The sequence below is a fragment of the Pelophylax lessonae genome (assembly GCF_965119305.1).
Source record: "Pelophylax lessonae genome assembly, chromosome: 1".
NCBI lineage: Eukaryota > Metazoa > Chordata > Amphibia > Anura > Ranidae > Pelophylax > Pelophylax lessonae.
The window spans coordinates 773,564,346-773,585,764 of record NC_138768.1 but is presented as its reverse complement, the minus strand read 5'-3'; the positions used below and the strand labels follow the sequence as shown (position 1 = coordinate 773,585,764).

Here is a 21,419-nt window from a genome sequence, read left to right as displayed (position 1 = left end):
TACACCACATCCACAGGCTTACCTTTATCTAGGTGGCTGCTCACTTCATCGTAGAAGGTTAATAGATTGGTTTGGCACGAACGATTTTTCATAAATCCATGCTGATTACTACTTATAATACCGTTTTCATTACTAAAGTCTTGTATGTGGTCCCTTAACATCCCCTCCAAAATTTTGCAGACTACAGATGTTAGGCTGACCGGCCTATAGTTACCCGGGATATATCTCGGCCCCTTCTTAAATATTGGTACCACGTTAGCTTTTTTCCAATCAGCTGGCACCATACCCGTCTGTAAACTATCCTTAAAGATCAAGAATAATGGTCTGGCAATCACCTGGCTGAGCTCATTAAGAACCCTCGGGTGCAAGCCATCCGGTCCCGGGGATTTATTTATGTTAAGTTTCTCTAGTTTAGCTCTAAGTCTATCTTCTGTTAACCATGGCGGCACTTCCTGAGGTGTATTATTTAGTTCGGCCTTACAAGCTGGGTTCGTGTAGCCCCCCAATTCTTTTGTGAAGACTGAAGAGAAGAAATGATTTAACACTTCCGCCTTTTCTCTGTCCTCAGTGGCCATATTTCCTTTATCATCTTTTATGGGGCCAATGTGTTCTGGCCTCGCTTTCTTACTGTTTATATACTTAAAGAACTTCTTGGGGTTCTTTTTACTCTCCTCCGCTATATGTCTCTCGTGTTCTATTTTAGCCGCCCTGATTTCATCTTTACATTTCTTATTACACTCTTTGTAATGCTTAAATGCTGCCAATGACCCCTCAGTCTTGTATTTTTTGAAGGCCTTTTCTTTAGCACTAATATACATTTTTATGTTGGAGTTTAGCCACCCAGGGTTTATTTTTGCTCTTTTAAATTTATTTCCCTTTGGAATGCACTGGCCAATCCCCCTGTTTAGTATGCTCTTGAAGCACTCCCATTTTTCCTCCGTGTTCTTTGTTCCCAGGGTTCTATCCCAATTGATATTTTCTAGCAGCAAGCGCAGTTTAGGGAAATTGGCTCTTTTGAAATTCAGTGTCCTTATATTACCCCTCTGCTTCCTATTACTGTAATTAATACTGAAACTTATTGACCTATGGTCACTGTTCCCTAAGTTGTCCCGTATTTCTATATCCGTGATCAGGTCTGTATCGTTGGTAATCAGTAGGTCAAGTACCGCATTGTTTCTTGTCGGTGCATTCACCATCTGACCCATGAAATTGTCCTGCAAAACATTTAGGAACTGCCTAGCCTTGGCTGAGTGCGCGGTTCCTTCTGCCCAGTCTATATCTGGATAATTAAAGTCCCCCATTATAATGACATTTCCCATCCTTGCTGCCAATCCTATCTGTAAAAGGAGGTCCGCCTCACCCTCCTCCCTCTGGTTGGGGGGCCTATAGCATACGCCCAATATTACCTTCCCCGCCGTGCCTTCCCTTTGAAGCTCTACCCATAGGGATTCTGCCTCATCCATAGCTCCATTATTAATATCATCCCTCATATTTACCTGTATACTGTTCTTAATATACAGACATACCCCTCCCCCTTTTTTACCTTCTCTATCCCTGCGATAAAGGGAATACCCCTGAATGGTTGCCATCCAGTCATGAGAGCTGTCAAACCAAGTCTCAGTTATCCCCACAAAATCTAAGTCCTCCTCACTGAACTTCTTTATTTATGAAAATCTGCTGCTATACGACTAAGTGATGCTCACTTAACCCATGTACATTTGTATACTCTTTTTGGACAAAGATTGGACTATACTCTACACTCTACCTTTAAAATTGTTTCAGCAGGTTAATACACTAATAAAAAAAAAAAAAAAAATGTATTATCACTTGCAAATAAGTGCAGATAGTGGTGCGCAGATCTTTATTTCCAATTACATTTTCTGTCCTATTCCTTTTATTACTGTTTTTTTTTTTTTAAAAAAAGAGACAGCAAATGGTTTTCCTACATATGGGATAAGGCAAATGGACACAGTATATAGGTTCACTAGAGTAAGGATGAACATTTAAAACAATGAAAAGTCTGTTTTCCAAAATGATCCCCAATAGAATCGTGCATTAGGTAGTTACAGCTTGCAACGTGGTAGGGTCGCTCTAGGAGCAAGTAGAGCCAGTAAAAGAAAACAGGAAATGTAAGGAGAAGAGGGAAATGGAAGGGAGGGAACAGGAATTAAATTTTCACGCTTCATCCCAGGCAAAACCGCTAAATATACAAATCAATGGTTTTGTGGTATAAGACCAAGCCAATTTTCAGCTTTCAGTGCTGTTACACTATAAAAGACAATTGGGCAGTCGTGCAGCACTGTATATATATATATATATATATATATATATATATATATATATATATATATATATAAAATGATCATCATTTTTTTCACCCAAATAGAGCTTTCTTCTAGTGGTATTTAATCACCGCTGGATTTTTTATTTTAGCTAAACAAACGAAAAAAAAGACCACAAATTAAAAAAACAAACACGTATTTCCTACTTTCGGTTATACAATTTTGAAAACAGGTAATTTTTCTCCTTCATTTATGTGTGCTGATGAGGCAGCAATGATGGGCACTAATAGGCAACACTTAAGGGCACTGATGGGCACCAATTGCCACGAATGAGCACTGTTGGGGCTGCACTGATAATCAGGACACAGAGTGTGTTTTAATCGTGATCAGGACACAGCTGATCACGTGGTAAAGAGTCGCTGTGATTGGCTCTTTACCCCAATTATTAATCAGCTGTGTCCGAAGGGGTTTTATTTCCTGCAAAACAAACAAAAAAAAAAAAGACCAAAAATTTTGAGGAAAAAAAAAAAACAAGTTTTACTTAGTTTATGTTAAATATTTTGCAAATAGGTAATTGGACAGTCGCGTTGTAGCCGTCATTCGGGCTATAGCACGGTTGGGAATTGGTTAAATGGCCTGCCTGCAGCCAAAACCATTTACCAAAGCTCATTTACAATGGTCTGTTGCAAAGTGAAAAATTGTTCTGTGGTCAGACAAATCTAATTTTGACATTTTTTGGCAATCATGGGCGCCGCATCCTCTGGACTAAAGAGGAGAGAGACGCTCCGGCTTGTTATCAGCACTCTGATGGTATGGGGGTGGATTAGTGCCTATGGAATGAGCAGCTTGCACATCTGGAAAGGCACTATCAATGCCCAAAGATATATCCACGTTTTAGAGCAGGACATGCTCTCATCCAATGTCTTTTTTAGGTAAGGCCTTGCATTTTTCAGCAGGACAATGCTAAACCGCATACCGCATCAATACCAGCATGGCTTTATAGAAGAATCAGGGTGCTTAGCTGGCTTGCCTGCAGTCCAGACCTTTCACCAAATGAAAATATTTGGTGCATCTTGAAACAAAAAAATACCCAGGAGGAAGAAGACCCAGGACTGTTGAGCAGTTAGAATCCTTTATCAGATAAAAATGGTGCAACATTCCTCTCTCAAAACCCCTCAGTTCCCAGATGTTTACAGAGTCTTGTGAATACGCAAAAGCACACTGATATTCAAATAAGAATACACATGCCTGATAAATTATTGATGGGATGCCTAGTATTTGGCACACTAAACATCGATTTATGGAATGGTCCAAATAAATCTTTAGGTTGAAGGCTTTGAGCATTAAGGTATGACTGATGCACCAAATGTTAAAAAATTCCAATGTGAGAGTGAGACATGTTGCACAAAAGTTGCACAATCTGTGCCAAATATATAATGGTACAGAAAAGGACTCCATCAATATTTGCACAATGGAAATGTACAGCATTGTGCCAAGTAGGGAGGATAGCAAAAAACAGTCACGATCATGATTTCTGCACCTAATAATCTATACCTGCAACCTAATACTTTGTGTGAAATGCCATGTGCTAAAATCAGATGTTCCGTGTGACCCTTCAAATTCCTCTACAACCGTCAACCATAGTTTATCAGGCCCTATGTGCTTAGCCCATATTTCAGGTTAAAAGCCACATCATCTGAATCCTCCCCCAACACAGCATGATGCTGGCGTCCATCTTTTTCTTCTCAGATTTTGTTTACCAAGAGCCCCTGCTTCTGCCTAATACTTGTGCACCATATTATACAAGGAGAAACTTCCCACCAATAAGCAGCTTACAAACATAGCCATTAATCAGCTGGATGCTATTTATACAGGCTATGTCCAAATTAAATTTCTGCAGATATCTTTAATAAACTGTCACTGCTGAATACATAACACATCCACCAGATAAATGATGCTGCAATGGAGCCAATGACCAAAATAATTCACAGGGATACTCGTGTTTGTACTCTGATCCCCGGAGAACCAGGATTTGCGGAAAGAGGCTTAGCTCTTTAAAGTGAGAGAATGAACAGGCGGCCAGAGTTACAGTAAATCAAACCACACAAAGCTATGTCCATTAACAGCAGATAATAATTAATCACCTTATTGTCTCCTTGTACTTCTCCCAGTCTCTGCTGCAGCTCCTTTATCTCCTGCTCCAGCTTTTTGCTCCTTTCCCGTGCCTCCCCCAGCAGTTCCGCCAGATTCACCTGCAAATTTGGAAAAGGTAATCCTTTGAGCTGGCTGGCTAAGACACAGACAGTACGTGCAATGGAATGGCTTGTAACAATACACACACAGCAATATGGGGCCCAGTGAGTGTCTTAAAGAGACTCTGTCATTGGCACAAGTCTCTTGAAAGTCCACCATCCAACCCATTCACACTTTCCTTTGCCATACTCTACCACTACTTTCCTTTGTTTGTACCCTCATCAAATATCTGGTGTTCTAGGTATGAAGAAGTGCATGATCTCCTCCCAGGATGCAGTGCTGAGGCCTGAGTGGCCAATTTCCAACACTATCACACGAGCAGGGACTTCATCAAATTTGTGTAAGCTATGATACCATCCAGCATGGTGCATACATTGTATCAGACTTCCCAGTCAACAGGAACAGAGTAGTGGGGAAGCATTGGGAGGGGATTATATTTGGGTCAAGAGGGCCGGCCCTGCATGCATCAGGAAACATATAGTGACTAAGCAAAAGGAAAGGGGGTGAAACGCGTTAGTGTGCTGTATCGATTACCCCCATCTTGCTGTGTGGATTGTCGTTTTATAGATATGAATCAATAGAGGTGATTTTACAGGAGTGCGGCCGTTCGGACTTTCATTTACTATATTAAAATAAATAATAATGTTTTGACTATACATGCACTTTAGAGCCGGTTCACACTGGGGCGACTTGTCAGGCGACCTGGTCGCCTGACAAGTCGCTTGCCATAGATTAGCACAGGACCCGTTCTAATAGGAGCGACACAAGTCGCTCCGACTTAGAAAAAGGGTCCTGAGCTTCTTTGGGGCGACCTGCATTGACTTCAATGATATGAAGTCCGTGCAGGTCTCTCCGAGGTCGCCCCGGCAAGTCGGGTCGCCTGTATGTGAACGGGCTCTGAAATAAAAAGCTTTGGCTTTTCATACACTTGGCCTTTACTTGTACTTTGTTCATTTTAACATTTTAAGCAAACTTGTCCACCATATTTAAGTTTTAAAAAGTAAAAATGCTTCCTAGAAGCAGCTGCAACTAGGTACCTATAGAAAATCCTGGTTAGCCAGGTAGGCCTGTAATGAATAGTCCTAACTGAAGCTTAAGAGCCCTTTGGGAAGAAATGCAGTAGAAACACAACAAAACAATGCTGGTCTCTAACTGATTTTGGTTTAAATATTTTTTATCAAGGAACATTGGCAACATAAACATGTTGTATAGTACACTGATCAAAAAAAAATAAAATAAAAGGAACACTTTGAAAACCTATCAGATCTCAATGGGGAAAAATATCATGCTGGATATCTATACGAATATGGACTAGATATTGTTTTAGGAACGAAATGAGCCATATAGTTTAGTAGAAATGAAAATTATCAACCTACAGAGGGCTGAATTCAAAGACACTCCGAAAATCAAAGTGAAAAAATGATGCAGCAGGTTAGTCCATTTTGCTGAAATTTCATTGCAGCAACTCAAAATGGTACTCAGTAGTTTGTATGGCCCCCACACGCTTGTATGCATGCCTGACAACGTAGAGGCATGCTGCTAATGACAGGACAGATGGTGTCACATGTGCTCAGGGTGAACCTGCTCTCATCTGTGAAAAGCACAGGGCGCCAGTGGCAGACATGCCAATTCTGGCGTTCAATGGGAAATGTCAACCGAGCTCCACGGTGCCGGGCAGTGAGCACAGGCCCACTATAGGATGCCCGGCCCTCAGGCCACCCTCATGAAGTCTGTTTCTGATTGTTTGGTTGGAGACATTCACACCAGTGGCCTGCTGGAAGTAATTTCGTAGGGCTCTGGCAGTGCTCATCCTGTACCAAATGAGCAGATACCGGTCCTGTTGATGGGTTAAGGACCTTTCTACAGCCCTGTCCAGCTCTCCTAGAGTAACTGCCTGTCTTCTGGAATCTCTTTCATGCTCTTGAGACACAGCAAACCTTCTGGCAATGGCATGTATTGATGTGCCATCATGGAGGAGTTGGACTGCCTGTGCAACTTCTATAGGGTCCAGGTATTGCCTCATGCTACCAGTAGTGACACTGACCCTAGCCAAATGCAAAACTAGTGAAAAACAGTCAGAAAAGATGATAGGGAAAAAATAAGTCAGTGGCCTCATTCGGCCCCGTTCACACTGGGGCAATCCGACTTGCCGGGGCAACCTCATAGAAGTCATTGAAGAACATTGAAGTCTATGCAGGTCGCTCCGGGTCGCCCCAAAGAAGCTCCGGACCCTTTTTCTAAGTCGGAGCGACTTGTGTCGCTCCTATTAGAACGGGTCCACAGCTTCTCTATGGCAGGCGACCTACGGCGACCTGTCAGGCGACCAGGTCGCCTGACAGGTCGCCCCAGTGTGAACGGGGTCTAAAACCATTTCGGTTTTGGAAGTCATCTCATTGTTACCCATCCAGTGCATCTATTGTTGATTTCATTAACACTAAAACAGCTGAAACTGATTACCAACCCCCTCTGCTACTTAACTGACCAGATCAATATCCCATGAGTTTTAATGATGCTATGCTCTGATTAAAAAGCGTTCCTTTCATATTTTTGAGCAGTGTATAATGGACAGAGAGGGAAAATCTGCTGCAAAAAGAGGTTATAAAAATAAATGATTGGAATGGCAAACAATCATACCTCCTGTCTCTTACAGAGTTATAACTGACTGTCTAACACGGAAAGTGTAATTTGAAGATAAACAATCATATCAAAAATTTGTAAAAAGTACCTGTTTTCTTTTCTCTGGTGGAAGTGAAGGATCTCCATCCTACAGGAAAAACAAAAAAAAAGTTGCAAATACTCTAGTAAAAAAATAAATAAAATACAATTACCATTAGGCCCTCTCACACTATTCTTGTGCCATTTGACCTTATCGCGGGTGCAGCACAGTGCACCTGCATGTTTGGTGCTGGTTAGCTGAGCTTTCTCATTTACTTCTATTGTCTCCCATGGTTTTGGTGTACAGTAAAACCTTGGTTTGAGAGTAACTTGGTTTGAGAGCGCTTTGCAAGACTAGCACATTTTTTAAATAAAAATGGATTTTTGTAAAATCTTACCGTAAAATCCTTTTCTCTTAGCTCATCGACAGACGTAGTCCTCGGTGATACACCACCTTCGGGTTATGTTACCTCCGCAGGAGCAGGACTAGACAGGAAATTAAAAAGCTCTGGCCACACCCTAGGGGCAGTCCCAGAGGGTATATCCTCTCTCTCTCTGCCTCAGCAAATCAGTTATGTGAAAAAGCAGTGCTTAGAGAATTTAACCCAACCCAACTCCAAAACAGAGGGGCGGGGACTACGTCTGTCGATGAGCTAAGAGAAAAGGATTTTACGGTAAGATTTTACAAAAATCCATTTTTCTCTAGCGCTCATCGACAGACGTAGTCCTCGGTGATACACCACCTTCGGGACGTCCCAGAGCAGTATCACAACTGAGGGGTGGGAAAATGGAAATCAATCCCAATCTAGAAGGCCCAACCGGTGCCAACTAGAAGTTTACAATGCTCATCCTTAATGATGAGACTCAACCAAAAAAAAAAAAGAAAACAATTTTTTTTTTTTTTCAAACAGAAAAAAACCCTCGAGGTAGACCACCGGTCTCCTCAAATTGCGGCCTGCAAAACCTTGCGGCCAAATGAGGCATCCGCCGATGCCGTCACATCAATTTTATAGAATTTGTAAAGGTATGTACCGACGACCAGGTGGCCGCCTTACATACCTGGACCACTGACGCCTGATGGCGAAAGGCCCAGGAAGTACTGAGCGCTCGAGTGGAGTGCGCCCTAACAGGGAACGGAGGACTCTGACCCTTAATAAAATAAGCCTGTACCACCGTTTGTCTAATCCATTTGGCAATGGTCGCGGCAGATGCAGGCAAACCCTTTCTGGGGCCATCCGTGATCACAAAAAGTGAATCCGTCTTACGGAATGATTCCGTAGCTTTCAGGTATACCCTGATTGCCCGAACCACATCTAAGGAATGCAACGCATGTTCCCGATGATGCTTGGGCTGAGGACACAAGGAAGGTAGTACAATATCTTCATTCAGATGAAAATCTGAAACCACCTTGGGAAGAAAAGATGGCTTAGGATGAAGTACTACCTTATCCCTATGAATCACTAGGTATGGTGACTGGCATGATAATGCAGCCAGTTCTGACACCCTGCGAGCAGAAGTAATAGCCACCAAGAAGGCCACCTTCTGGGATAGAGTAAGCAAGGGAATCTCCCTGATGTTTTCAAAGGGAGGTTTCTGTAGAACCGACAAAACCAAATTAAGATCCCAGGGCGGTAAGGGCGCGCGGACTGGAGGAGCCAGGTGCCGCACCCCCTGGATGAAATTCCGCACCAAGGATTTGGTAGCTAAAGGCTTCTGAAAGAAGATTGCTAATGCTGAAACTTGACCCTTGATGGTGCTCAAGGCTAGCTTCTGCTCAACCCCTTGTTGCAAAAAGGCCAATATTCGAGTCACCGAATAGGTACGTGGAGGAAATCCTAAAGATTCGCACCACGCAATATAAGTCTTCCATGTGTGATAATAGACTTTGCTGGAAGTCGCTTTCCTTGCTTTAATAAGGGTAGGAATGACTGAAGTAGACAAACCTCTGTCCTTCAGTACTTGGGTCTCAATGGCCAGGCCATTAAAACCAGCGACTGTAAAGCACGAAGGTAAATTGGTCCTTGAGACCACAGACACTCCCTGAGACGAAGTTCCCACGGAACGTCTGCGACTAACATGTCCAAGTCGGCCAGGCCGGCTTGAGGAGGCCAGCCTAGAATTTCTAGGACCACTGGCGCTGATTGGATCTGAACCAGGCGTCCCTAGAGGTATCTGGCCCCGACCATCCGAGAAAGTCTGGTCGTTTTCTGTTCCCACACATTTATCAGATACCTGATTGCTATCAGGAAGGGTGATCTTTTCTGGTTGAACCTCAGGGACCGAAGTCACCCGACTAGAGGCTACTTGGCCTATCTGGTCAACCAGATCCGATTCCTGTGAGGTATCGGGACTAATCTTAGGAAAAGGTAAAGGAAAAGATCTTTTCAGGGAACGGTAACTACCGCTTCCTGTGGCACTTAAATGTTGGAAGGGAAGAATCGCACCGGTAGTAGTGGTTGATGCTCGATCTAATGTCCTGAATACCGGTGAAAACGTCCCCCCACCCTGAAACCGGGTGGGGGCGCACCTTCAGGCTGTGTACTCCTATGCTTCGGGTTTGGCTGGGTTGGTCCTCTTCTTGAACCCTCCTGGAGGAGTCTTGCCTTTCCCGCTAGTACCAGCCGGGCGCCCTTTATGGGCGGTAAAGAAAGGTCCTCGCTTGTTGCGAGGTCCCTTAGCTTTTGCAGCCTGTGGCAAAAAAGTGCTCTTGCCCCCAGTGGCATCCTTAATGATTTCATCTAGGTTGGCTCCAAATAGACGATTCCCCTGAAAGGGGAGATTGGTCAAGGTCTTTTTGGAACCTAGGTCAGCTGACCAGCATTTTAACCACAGCACACGTCTGAGGATCACTGCTAACTTAGATGCATGCCCTAATAGGGGAGTAGTGTCCAAGGCTGCGTCACAGATAAACCGTAGCCCTTGTATGATCTGTTCCATCAAATCAGATGTCTCCTGGGGAATATCTTTTCCCCTAAGATCTTGGCGTACCATTTTCGCCCATTCCGTAAGTGTCTGGGAAACTAGACCAATAACGATTACTGGTCTAAATGCTGACCCTATCAGAGAAAAGATAGTGCGGGACTCTGCTTCTATCTTTCGATCCACCGGATCCTTAAAGGACGAAGTGTCCTCCACTGGAATAACCGTGGCTTTATTCAGCCTGGAAATAGGCGGATCCACGACTGGTGGTACCGTCCGTTTCTTAATGATGGATTCCTCAAACGGATAGCGTCTAGCAATACGCTTGGAAATAGTAAAGGTACGTTTAGAATGCTCCCATTCTCCTTTAATCTGATTACCAAAACATTTAGGTACAGGAAAAGCCTTCGCCGTCATGATGGGCTTATTAGTCCCAAAAGGCCTCTCTGTTTCAGTTGCCTCTGCCGGTAAAGCCTCAAGTTTTAAGGTTTCTTGCACTGCCACAACTAGTGCGTCCACCAATGCTTCTTCCTGAATTATAGCAAGAGAAGAAGCGTCCTCCTCACTGTCTGAGGGGGCTTTACCTGGGATAACAGCCCTTGCAGAGGAACCTGCAACTGCCGTGACCATCTCTGAATCTGAGTCAGAGGTGTCAGATGGTATAGGGGTAGGCGGGGGTCGCTTCCTTGACCCCCGTCCCTGACAGGCCGCCTCCACCCGAGCCACCATAGACTCCAAAATTGCTGTAAATGACTCTATACTCTGTGCACCGGCGGGTCCCGAGGCCCCCTCGAGGGAAACAGGTGGGGGAATATGTGTGGCAGGGTCCATAATAACTCCAGTTACTTCCTGGATAATATAATTCAAAAGTAAAGAAAAAAACTTTTTTTTTTTTTTTTTCTTTTCTGACCCCCAGCGCCACAAAAAGCCCCTTAGTGTTACCTGCTTAGGGATCCCTATCGATCGAGAGAGAGAGAGAGATAGACCCCCAGGCTCACCACTTGATGCTCAGAGTTAAACTGCAACAGCTTACAGCGCTGTCTTGACAAACAGGAAGTCTCTTGGCTGGCTGCCCAGGAAGAAAGGAGGCGGCTCCGCCCCTCTGCACGCCTTCCGGCGCCTCCCCCAAGCTCCACGAGGTGTAGGATCACCTCAAACATGGCCGCCCCCATGCTGGAGACACGAGGCTACGCCAAAATGGCGGCTCGTGCGATCCAGCAAAAAAAATGGCGGCGGCCTAAACTGAATAGCGGTGTGCTGCAGGGCACACAACACTCTCTCTGCATGGGGATATGGCGTGGTTGGCGGTACCGGCCCTGGCGGACCGCGTGGCCGTTCGGGAGGCCTGCTATTAGCTGGAGATCTGATTTGGAAGGCAGTCTACATGTCCGTGGCTTCTGACTGGTAGGTAGCTTATACTTAACCCATAAGATTCCCAGAATGCCACAGATTACATCTTTAAAACATGTATACAATAGATTGTTAGCTCCCAAGCCAAGCCTCCTGGCTTTTGCACACATAAATCACACTCAAAGTAGGAGGATTTGTGACATGTTATAGGATAGAAAGGACTCTTTCTTACCATACAGAGAGGGGCCCGCGTTCACCACAAAACCCATCAGGGAAAAAGGGGGAACATACTACTCACCATACCGGAACCAGGCGGGCACCAACTCCTGACAGTACCCCTCTCCACCGGGGCGGGAGGGCTGTCGACCGATACGGACGCCGTGACTCATGGTCTTTGGCGTTTCGGCGAGATGTTTAACTCGCGTGGACAGTCCTTTAATGGGACTTTGTCGCGGCCGACCCAGCGCGGAGCTATGGCCTGCACGCGCTCGTAGGCTGAACTGGGGTGACCACCGGATCTCAACATCCAGCCCGTCGCCCAGTTCAGCTTTCTTGCTTGAAGATCTCACAGGAACACTGGAGAAAAAAGCTGTCTAAAAAAAAACCTTTAAGAAAAAATTCTTGCCAGGACCTAAGATCCCAGCAAGGTGTCTAGGTCCTTACTCCTAACTAGACAGAAAATAACTGATTTGCTGAGGCAGAGAGAGAGAGGATATACCCTCTGGGACTGCCCCTAGGGTGTGGCCAGAGCTTTTTAATTTCCTGTCTAGTCCTGCTCCTGCGGAGGTAACATAACCCGAAGGTGGTGTATCACCGAGGACTACGTCTGTCGATGAGCGCTAGAGAAATTTTGATTTGATATACAAGAGATGCCTTGATATACAAGTAGCGTCATGTATAAAAAAAGAAGAGAGGAGCCTCTAAAGTGTAGCAATATTGTTACATTTAATGAAGGTTCAATATTTAGCAACTCACATGGTTGATGATTAAAATAGGCACATCTAAGTATGCAGGCATCTGGGGTAAAGCTGTCAACATAGACCATCCTCTGCACAGCCATCTTCATCATCCCTTCCCCGCTGCACTCCACGAGTGATTCAAAGCCTCACTTTCAGATCACTCTACTGCAGGCTATTCTTCCCGGTCATGATTGCAGACTGACAGTGGTGAGAGCCGGTGGTTCAGAAGATGGTCTATATGGACAGCTTTACCCCGGATGCCTGCATACTTAGGTGTGCCTATTTTAATCATCAACCATGTGAGTTGCTAAATGTTGAACCTTCATTAAATGTAACCATATTGCTACACTCTCATCTCTCTTATATTCTGTAGCTCTGCTAGATTTTGCTTCTAATCCCCTTGGGAAGGCTGCATATTGTGGATGGACATTTTATGGTTACACAACCTATCACATTGCTATAATCTTTGTATATAGACTATAAACTGAAGGACTTGTGGAACGAATCATCTGAGTTTCCATTATTTCTTATGGGGAAATTCGCTTTGATATAAGAGTGCTTTGGATTACAAGCATGTTTCCAGAACGAATTATGCTCGCAATCCAAGGTTTTACTGTACTTTCTGAAAGGGAACCAAAGACTGCAGAAGATAAAAGAATTCAATGGGAAAGTGCAGTTAACCTGTACCAAACCCACAGGTACACTGCACCTGCGGTGCGGTCAAACCGCAATGCGTCAGTGTAAAAGGGGCATTAATCAGCTGCATACAATCCATACCAGCCTATCGCAACCTTTTTACCCTGGAGGAACCCTTAACATTTTTTGCAGGTATCAGGAGACTCCTGCTAAAACCAGTGTATTGGTGGTCAGTGGGGATACATTGGTGGCTAGCAGGACAAAATGCCACCCCCTATGGACAGGTAAAAATATCACTGGTTTCATGCTGCTGGTTCTTCCAAGTGGTGTTAGCCCCAAAACTATGCAGACACCCTCAGATGGGAGGTCAGTAAGCTACAGCCCAACCAACCTCTATCAGCCTCTGGAGGAATCCTAGATTTCCAATGAACCCTGTTTGTGAATGGCTGATTTATTAAAGTAAATTATTTGACAGTTACTTGTGTCTTGATAAGGGTTTCTCAATCAGGGTTCCTCTAGAGCAGGCATGTCCAACCTGCGGCCCAGAACCGCAGGCAATACGGCCCACTGCCCCCTGACAATTTTTTTTTTTTTTTTTGCTGGGGAGGAAGGAAATCGGGTCGGGGCACGGCCACAGCAGCTTCCAACTAACGGTAGGTAGAGGCTGAGGGGAGACGAGCATGTGCAGTGTTTCTGACTCCTACCACCATGACCACTTCAAACCACTGAAGTGGTCATGGGGGTTAGAGTGTTCCTTTAATATCTCTCAGAAGAAGTAAACCTCCGTATACTGATTCCATTTAATTTGATCATCCTCTAGTTGTGCTAAATTAGTGTGGGGGGCGCGGCAGCATTTTATTACATGCCTGAACTATAGTATTTTATATGCGGCCCGCAAAACTTCTCTACACTCAATGTGGCCCAGAGAGGCCAAAAGGTTGGACACCCATGCTCTAGAGGTTGCTAAGGGCTCCTTAAACATTGAGCAGTTTCTGCCTCTCAGAATATTCCCCACGGACACCGTTGATCTTTTTAGCTATCTATAAAGGGGGTAATTCTTCCCACTGACCATCACACTAATGTATCACGAGTTGTAGATATAGCAAATTTTAGCAGGGTTTCCATAAAACTAGAAAGTTATTTTAAGGGTTCCTCTGTGTTGAAAAGGTTGCGCAAGGCTGGTCTAGATAATGGTCACATTATTTTTGACTTGTTACCCTTTCAATAGTGGCTTACATTGACCGTACCAAATCACACCAGAAAACAGTACAAAACTTTAACATGTATTTTTTATTTAAGAAGCCACTCTTGTTTCCTTTTTGGTAGTGGGAGAGTATAAAGACTATCTAAGCAGTGATTATTCTTTATGGTCATAACTGGACCATTCACTAAATTTTTCCAGAAAGTGGAACATTGCTCTGGCCAGGCAAAGAAAACTGCTATTTACCTGTAAAAAAAAAAAAAAAAAAAAAAAAGGTACAGTTTTCCTTCATATGTTAAGGGTTTCGGTAGAGGAAAAGTTAGGTTACATTCACACAGGTGCATTGGGGTGGTTGCTGGCAAGAATCACTAGAGTGGTAATAAACGCTGTCGGCACGCTCTGTGCGCAACCAGCAGCTGTCATCAGATTTGTATATTGATTTTGTGCAAATCAATGTCCAGCACCATCACCGTTTGGATGTAACCGCTCACCTGAGCTGTTATATACATGAATAGAACCCCCGGCCAGCCCTAAATGCAGCCAGTGTGCTTCCAGGGTCTGTGTTTCTGTAAAGTTTTGGCTGCACAAACAGGCCACAGCTAATCAGCCAGTCTGTATTCAGCCATAGTACAGAGCACTGTCACCTCTGAACAAAGCAAACAATCTGTGCCCCTGGCTGCCTGTGTAAATGTAGCCTTTGGGCTCTTTCACAGCGGGGGATCGATCCACCGATCCCCACGCTGAGCAGGAGAATGATAGCTGTTCCCGCACTGTGTGCGGAGACACAGCTGTCAGAGCCCCATACATCTCTATGGGGGAATCAGATGGGAACGGACCGTTGGTCCATTCTCATCCGATCCGATGGACGGATGGAAAATAGGGTTTACATCCATCCAGATTTGACAGAACAGATCAGATGTCAGCGGACATGTCTCAGCTGACATCCGATGCCCCATAGAGATGCATGGGGGGACCGTTCAGATCCGCCAAAAAAAAAAAACGGACAGGCAGATCTGAACGGTCCGCCTGTGTGAAAGGGACCTTAAGGTGTTGGAAGATTCTTCAGTGCTCAGGGCTCTATTTAGTGTCAGCACATTTAGCAAAGCTGTTTTTGGCACTGGGAACCCCACAAAGAAAACAATCAATGCTGGGCTCACAGAACTCTGAAAAGTAATGCATCACATTTTCTGGTATGCTTTGCCCTGTAACTTTCATGAGATATTCTTTTTTGTATTACTGTACTAGTCACTAGTAATTTAGATGAATGCACTCCCCCCACTTCTCTAATCTCAGCTTTTCCTCCAGAACTTTTCAGCACACCGCCCTGCTGCTCCCCATTGTCGCAGTTTCCTTGTGCAGTATAATTATCTTCTATCCAGTTCCAGAATGCAGGAGGCTTGTTCTCAAGCCCCAACGTCAAAATCAGACGGCTATTGTATTCCCTTATCACATGTCATGCAAGACAAGCTGCGAGGAGGATTGAGCTGACACTACAGCTGCTAATGGATCAATGACGTCAACTGGAATAATGGGCTTGTGCCAGGCTGTATCCTGTGAAAATGGTCAGCGACCTCCTATAATGTATTGTTATAGCACCAGCGTTTGGTCAGAAGTCTGCTGAAAGAGGTAAAGCGTTAAAGGGATGGCTTTTTAAAAGGCTTCTGCAGTGGAGAACAACGATGTTGTAACAGCTATGCTTACTCAGTGTCATACACAAAGGGAAGAAGCCACTGCTGAGCCTTATTTACACACTATTTTGTTAAAGCTCAACTCCAGGAATGTGACCAAAAACAACTTTCACAGTGAGCCCCGGTTCACACTTCTGCGTGTGCGGGGTTCGCATGTAATGTCGGAGCGCACTGCTCTGACATTACATGCGATCAGCTGTGCGGTGCGAGTTTAGCCATACAGTTTGTATGGCTAAATTCGCATCGCACCCGCAGCAAACACGCACAGGAGGCATTTTTGCTGCCGCATCAGGATCGGATCGCACAGCGGTTCACACTTGTGCGATCCGATCCTGTGCGAACTGCACGATCGCACTGCGATATGCGATCAAACTGGGGGTGTCGTTAAGATTACATTGACACCCCCAGCGTATCGCATATGGCAGTGTGAACTGCCGGGGGTGCGTGTGCGATGCGGGAAAAGGCTGCGAATTCGCAGCCTTCCCGCATCGCATATATGTGAACCGAGCCTGAACCCTCTTCTCCTGCACTGCAAGGGCTATAGCCGACAGCACTAATTGATGGGGGAAAAACCCCACAGGGTGGCTGCACAGAAGTCGATCGGTAGAACAACTTCTCTGCAACCAGCCTGCCCATACATGGATGGAAATTCGGCCTGTTCAGCAGTTTTACATACAGTCACAAATTGAACTCAAACTCTAGCTAATACCTTTACAATCAGTTACAGCACACTGTTTTTTTTTTTTGGAGGGGGATAAAAGTTCTATATACTGGGCAGATCTCCAGGTGAAACTAGAAGAAAGAGAAAAGTAAAACTAATGCAGTCATATCTAAGAATTGGTAAGCTTTAATATATCAAACGTTTGCTTTTGGGTTTAATACTGCTTTAATACCCCACACAGGGGAAGAAATGTTTGTTCAATATATATGCAGCCATGCTTCCTGCATACCCTTGTAGCACAGTGACTGTATCTTAAAGGGTAATTCCACAATAATATAGCATATACAATTGGGACACAAGCCATATTGTAATATAAAGTTAGTAGAAATTACCTTTCCTTTTTAATCTGCAGCGCTCTAACTTTCTGTAAAACTCAATGCAGTATGAAAAACCTGGAGGTGTTCTGTACACAGATGATGTACAGAACTCCCCCCGGAAACATAATTTCCTGCTTGTGTGATTGGATCACTGAGATTCCCAGAAGTCCGCACTAAAATACAAGTCAGATGTTGAGCATTCTCACATCCAGTGCAACAAAATTTCAGTTTTGGTGAGATACTCTGAAAGGGATAATCACATCTAAAGGGATGCAGACACTGCCACTGCTAATATGAACCCTGCAAAAGCAGCGGTTTAAAAATTAAAAAAAGACACTCCCATTCATTCTCTTTATACATGGACACAGACAAACAAAGAGCTATTTCCGCAGAACAACAAACGTTAAGACTCTACAAAAGTTTGTTAAAATCCCTGCAATGTAGATTGATCACTCAGAGGAGAATGGTTTTTCCCAACAAAAATGGAATTTTTGACTTACCGTAAATCCATTTCTCTGATGTTCATTAACGGACACATCTCCTGGTATTTATAACCATTATGTTATACTGCCCCCTACAGGAAGGAGCAGGATACTAAGCAGAAAATAATCCTGGCTACACTCATGTGCAGTCCCCAGGAGGTATACTCCTTATCTCTGCTATAGCCACTCAGTTTTGTTACAAGCAGTATCAGGAGAATAATAACTCCACAGAGAGGTGGGTTCTGTGTCTGTCAATGAACATCAGAGAAATGGATTTTAAAGGCAAGTCAAAAACATTTTTTTTTTCGTTCATGGATGGACACAGCTCCAGGAATTTATAAACAACTGGAGCCCACCTGAAAAAAACAAAACACCCTCAAAGATGATCAGTTCCTCTAAGCAGCAGCCTGCAAAACCTTGCGGCCAAAGGAAGCATCCGCAAAGGCCAACACATCCACTTATAAAACTTTGTAAAAAGTGTGAACAGACAAACAAGTGGCCGCCTTGCAAACCTGCGTCACTGACGCCTGATTACAAAAGGCCCAGGAGGCACGAAGCGCCCTAGTAGAGTGTGCCTTGACAGGGAAAGGAGGAACCTTACCCCTGATGGAATAGGCCTGAACCACCATCTGTCTGATCCATCTGGAAATGGTCGCAGAGGAAGCTGTCAACCCTTTTCAACGTCCGTCCGTGAGCACAAATAGAGAGTCTGACTTCCTGAAAGACTCCGTAGCTGTCAGGTACATCCTAATTGCCTGGACCACATCCAAGGCATGCAAGGCAATTTCCTTCGGGTGTTTCGGCCTGGGACACAGGGAATGCAACACAATGTCTTCATTCAAATGAAAGTCAGAGAACACCTTAGGAAGGAATGACGGACAGGGGCGAAGAACCACCTTATCTCTGTGAATCACCAGATAGGGTGAACAACAAGATAACGCCACTAGTTCCGACACCCTGGAGGGTTTTGGGAAATTTTAGTTACTCTTTAAGTTAGCCATCCATGACTAGAATTTCATCGGATTCCTGCAGACTCTGACTTGGCTGAAATCCAAACCATGTTCACAGCCAGCCTCGACAAAATTCAATTAAAAAAAATCATCTGAGCTGGGTGGAAAATTATCAGCCGAACAGTAACTGCTTCCCATCAGATCCAGCCACTGTTCAGGTACTCAGGCAGCTGCAGGTGCTGACCATCTGAATGTGATAATCAGCAGCGCAGATTCCTTTAGTGCCCGTACACGCCAAAACACAGTGCCAGAAACCTGCGACTTACGCATTTCCTTTACTGCGTTCAAAATGCACTGTAGCTGTGATCTGCAGCAGGTGTTAATGATAAGTTAATGACACCCCAAATGCAGGTTGCAAATGCAGTTTGCCTGCACTGGATTGCATGGTACAAAAGTACCATGCATCCAGTTGCCACGCATTCTTAAAGTAGTATATGCATGCTTTTGGTGCGGTCCAATGTAATAAAGCCCATTCAAAATGAATGGGCTGAAATGGCACAGGAACGTGCAGCAGCAACATTTTATTGTGCAATTTCTGGTGTGAACGGGCACTAAATCTTTAATAAAAATATAAATATGTATTGGTCTCAGTGGCACTTTAACCCACCCACCCCAAATTAAGAAAAAAAAAAAAATTATACAGTCAGTGGTACTTTGAAACGTCCAGCCTCCACCACCACACAAAAAAAAAAAAAAAAAAAATGATCCAGTAATGATTGGTGGTCTGAGGTCCTTTGAGATTCCACACTTTTACCTTCCATCTGCCAATCCTTCCTGCTATAGTTACAAAATAACATTCAGCCTATTCACAATGGCGGAAGGGGAACTTTCACTAATGGAGTTTCCAAGTTATGAAGGATGCCAGAGTATCCAAAACAACTGGTGAACAGCCCCTAAAATCCTATAGAAGTTACACAAGTGCAGGATCATAAATTGTACAACAGTAGGAGATAAACAGAACATATTCACATATTTCTAATCAAAGAAAAATGACAATACATACAATGAGCTCCCGATACTTCTTTTTCAAAGACTGGTGCCTCTCCCGTAGCTGGTTTGCCATCAGCTTGTACTGGTCCCTCTCTTGCTGGCATGTGTCCAGCTCTTTGGAAAGGATGAGTAAAGCCTCTTTCTTGCTCTCAAGCTTCCTTTTACACACAAGGAACTGAAAAAAAGAAGAAGAGCCTTAATTAACACTACTGAGTTTATTTTTAGGTATCCGATCCCCCCCCCCCCCCCCCAAAAAAAAAAATTATGTTTATTGAAGCTTACCAGTCCTTAGCTGTTATAGCGACTGCATTAGTTTTCTTATCTCAAGTGTTTAACTTTTTTTTCCACCTGGTGATCCTATGAATAACATAATTCCTCAGTGGCTATGCTCATTTCTCCAATAAACTATGGAGGTATCCACGGTTGTCACACAGGCTGAACATTAAACAGGTCTGCCTTTGTTCACCTCCTTTAACTACTTCTCGCTCAGCCCCCATGTTCCATTAAATGGGTTTTTACACTCGGGGGGGGGGGGGGCATATTAAAGTGTTAGTAAACCCAGGATCCTGCATTCACTATATCTAGTCTCCCACAGTTCACAAAGCATGGAAATGCAATCGTTTTAGTAAATATAAACTGCTAGATATCGTTTCTCATCAGCAGTATACAGCAGTCTTGTGATTTCTATTAGTGTCTGGTTAAAGCTTGTAGCAGGAGTTTTCATTCTACTCCAACTGTCCTATGAGGCTGCATGACCCCTGACCCCCTTGTCTGGCCCTGTGCTGATAACATGCACCCTTCCAAAAAAAAAATAATAATCTGTCGCAATACACACCAAACTGAGCATGTGCAGAGTGCCCCCAAGGCTCTTTTCTATCAGCAGATGGATTGCGGACAGAAAAAGTGGAGGCTCAGTCTTTTTTTATACAATGTGCAGGATTAACCCCTTAGGTTCTACAGTGAGTATAACAAGCATGCTTTACTGCATATACAGACTGATTTTACTGTTGTTGGTTTAGTAACACTTTAAGGACTGCCCAATCACGTGATCACTGTGACTGGCTGTCAGAGTGGTCACATGATCGGGAGCAAGTCCCTGATCATTAGTAGAGACAGCTCGATAACTGTACAGGGAGTGTCCTCCCAGCACGAAAACATTGGTTGTCCATGGACATGTGTGGTGTGGGCATTCAAGCCAACTCTTTTTGCTGCCACATATACACATATACATTATGTCAGTGGCATGAGGTTAACATAGGTGATTAATGGGATTAGTAGTTTACACAAAAAAATAAATAAATAAATAATATGGGATTTTTGACTTAACGTAAAATCGTTTTTTTTTTTATGTTCATTGACGGACACCGCTCCTGATCTTCATAACCATTGTGTTATACTGCCCCCTACAAGAGTAGGACAGTAGGAAGAAAAAAAAAAAAATGTGGCTATGCCTATGGGCAGTCCCAGGAGGTATACTCCCTCTCTCTGCTATAGGTACTCAGTTTAGTTACAAGCAGTGTCAGAAGAATTACAACTCCACAGAGGGGTGGGTGCTGTGTCCGTCAATGAACATCAGAGAAATGGATTTTACGGTAAGTCAAAAATCCCATTTTCTCTTTCAATCATTGACGACATAACCATTGGAATGTCCAAAAGCTGTGTTAAACATGAGGGGGGGAGAACAGAAAAAAAAATTCCGAAGGCTAAGCAGTAGGCAACCAGGCAACAGGAGTTCAACCAAATTAACTGGAGCTCATCTGAAAAAATAAAAAAACAACAATACACCCTCAAGTGGATCGAGTCCTTTAAACAGCAGCCTGCAAAACCTTGTGATCCACAGATACCAACACATTGACTTTATAGAACTTTGTGAAAGTGTGCACTGATGACCAGGTGGCCGCCTTGCAAACCTGCATCACTGATGCCTGATGATGCAAGACCCAGGAGGCACCAAGT

At 44.1% G+C, this 21,419-nt stretch overlaps 1 protein-coding gene across 4 annotated transcripts in view; it reads right to left on the bottom strand.

The window, feature by feature from the left end:
- The window catches only part of CCDC149 (coiled-coil domain containing 149), a 157,094-nt gene that overhangs the window by 96,919 nt on the left and 38,756 nt on the right, over positions 1-21,419 (bottom strand). For all 4 annotated transcript variants that reach the window (XM_082267861.1, XM_082267863.1, XM_082267862.1 and 1 more), the window contains exons 2-4: positions 19,477-19,638; positions 7,261-7,299; positions 4,427-4,534 (exon numbers count right to left, since the gene is read on the bottom strand). In XM_082267861.1, coding sequence (XP_082123987.1) covers positions 4,427-4,534; positions 7,261-7,299; positions 19,477-19,638 — 309 coding nt within the window. The remainder of the gene's footprint in view (positions 1-4,426; positions 4,535-7,260; positions 7,300-19,476; positions 19,639-21,419) is intronic.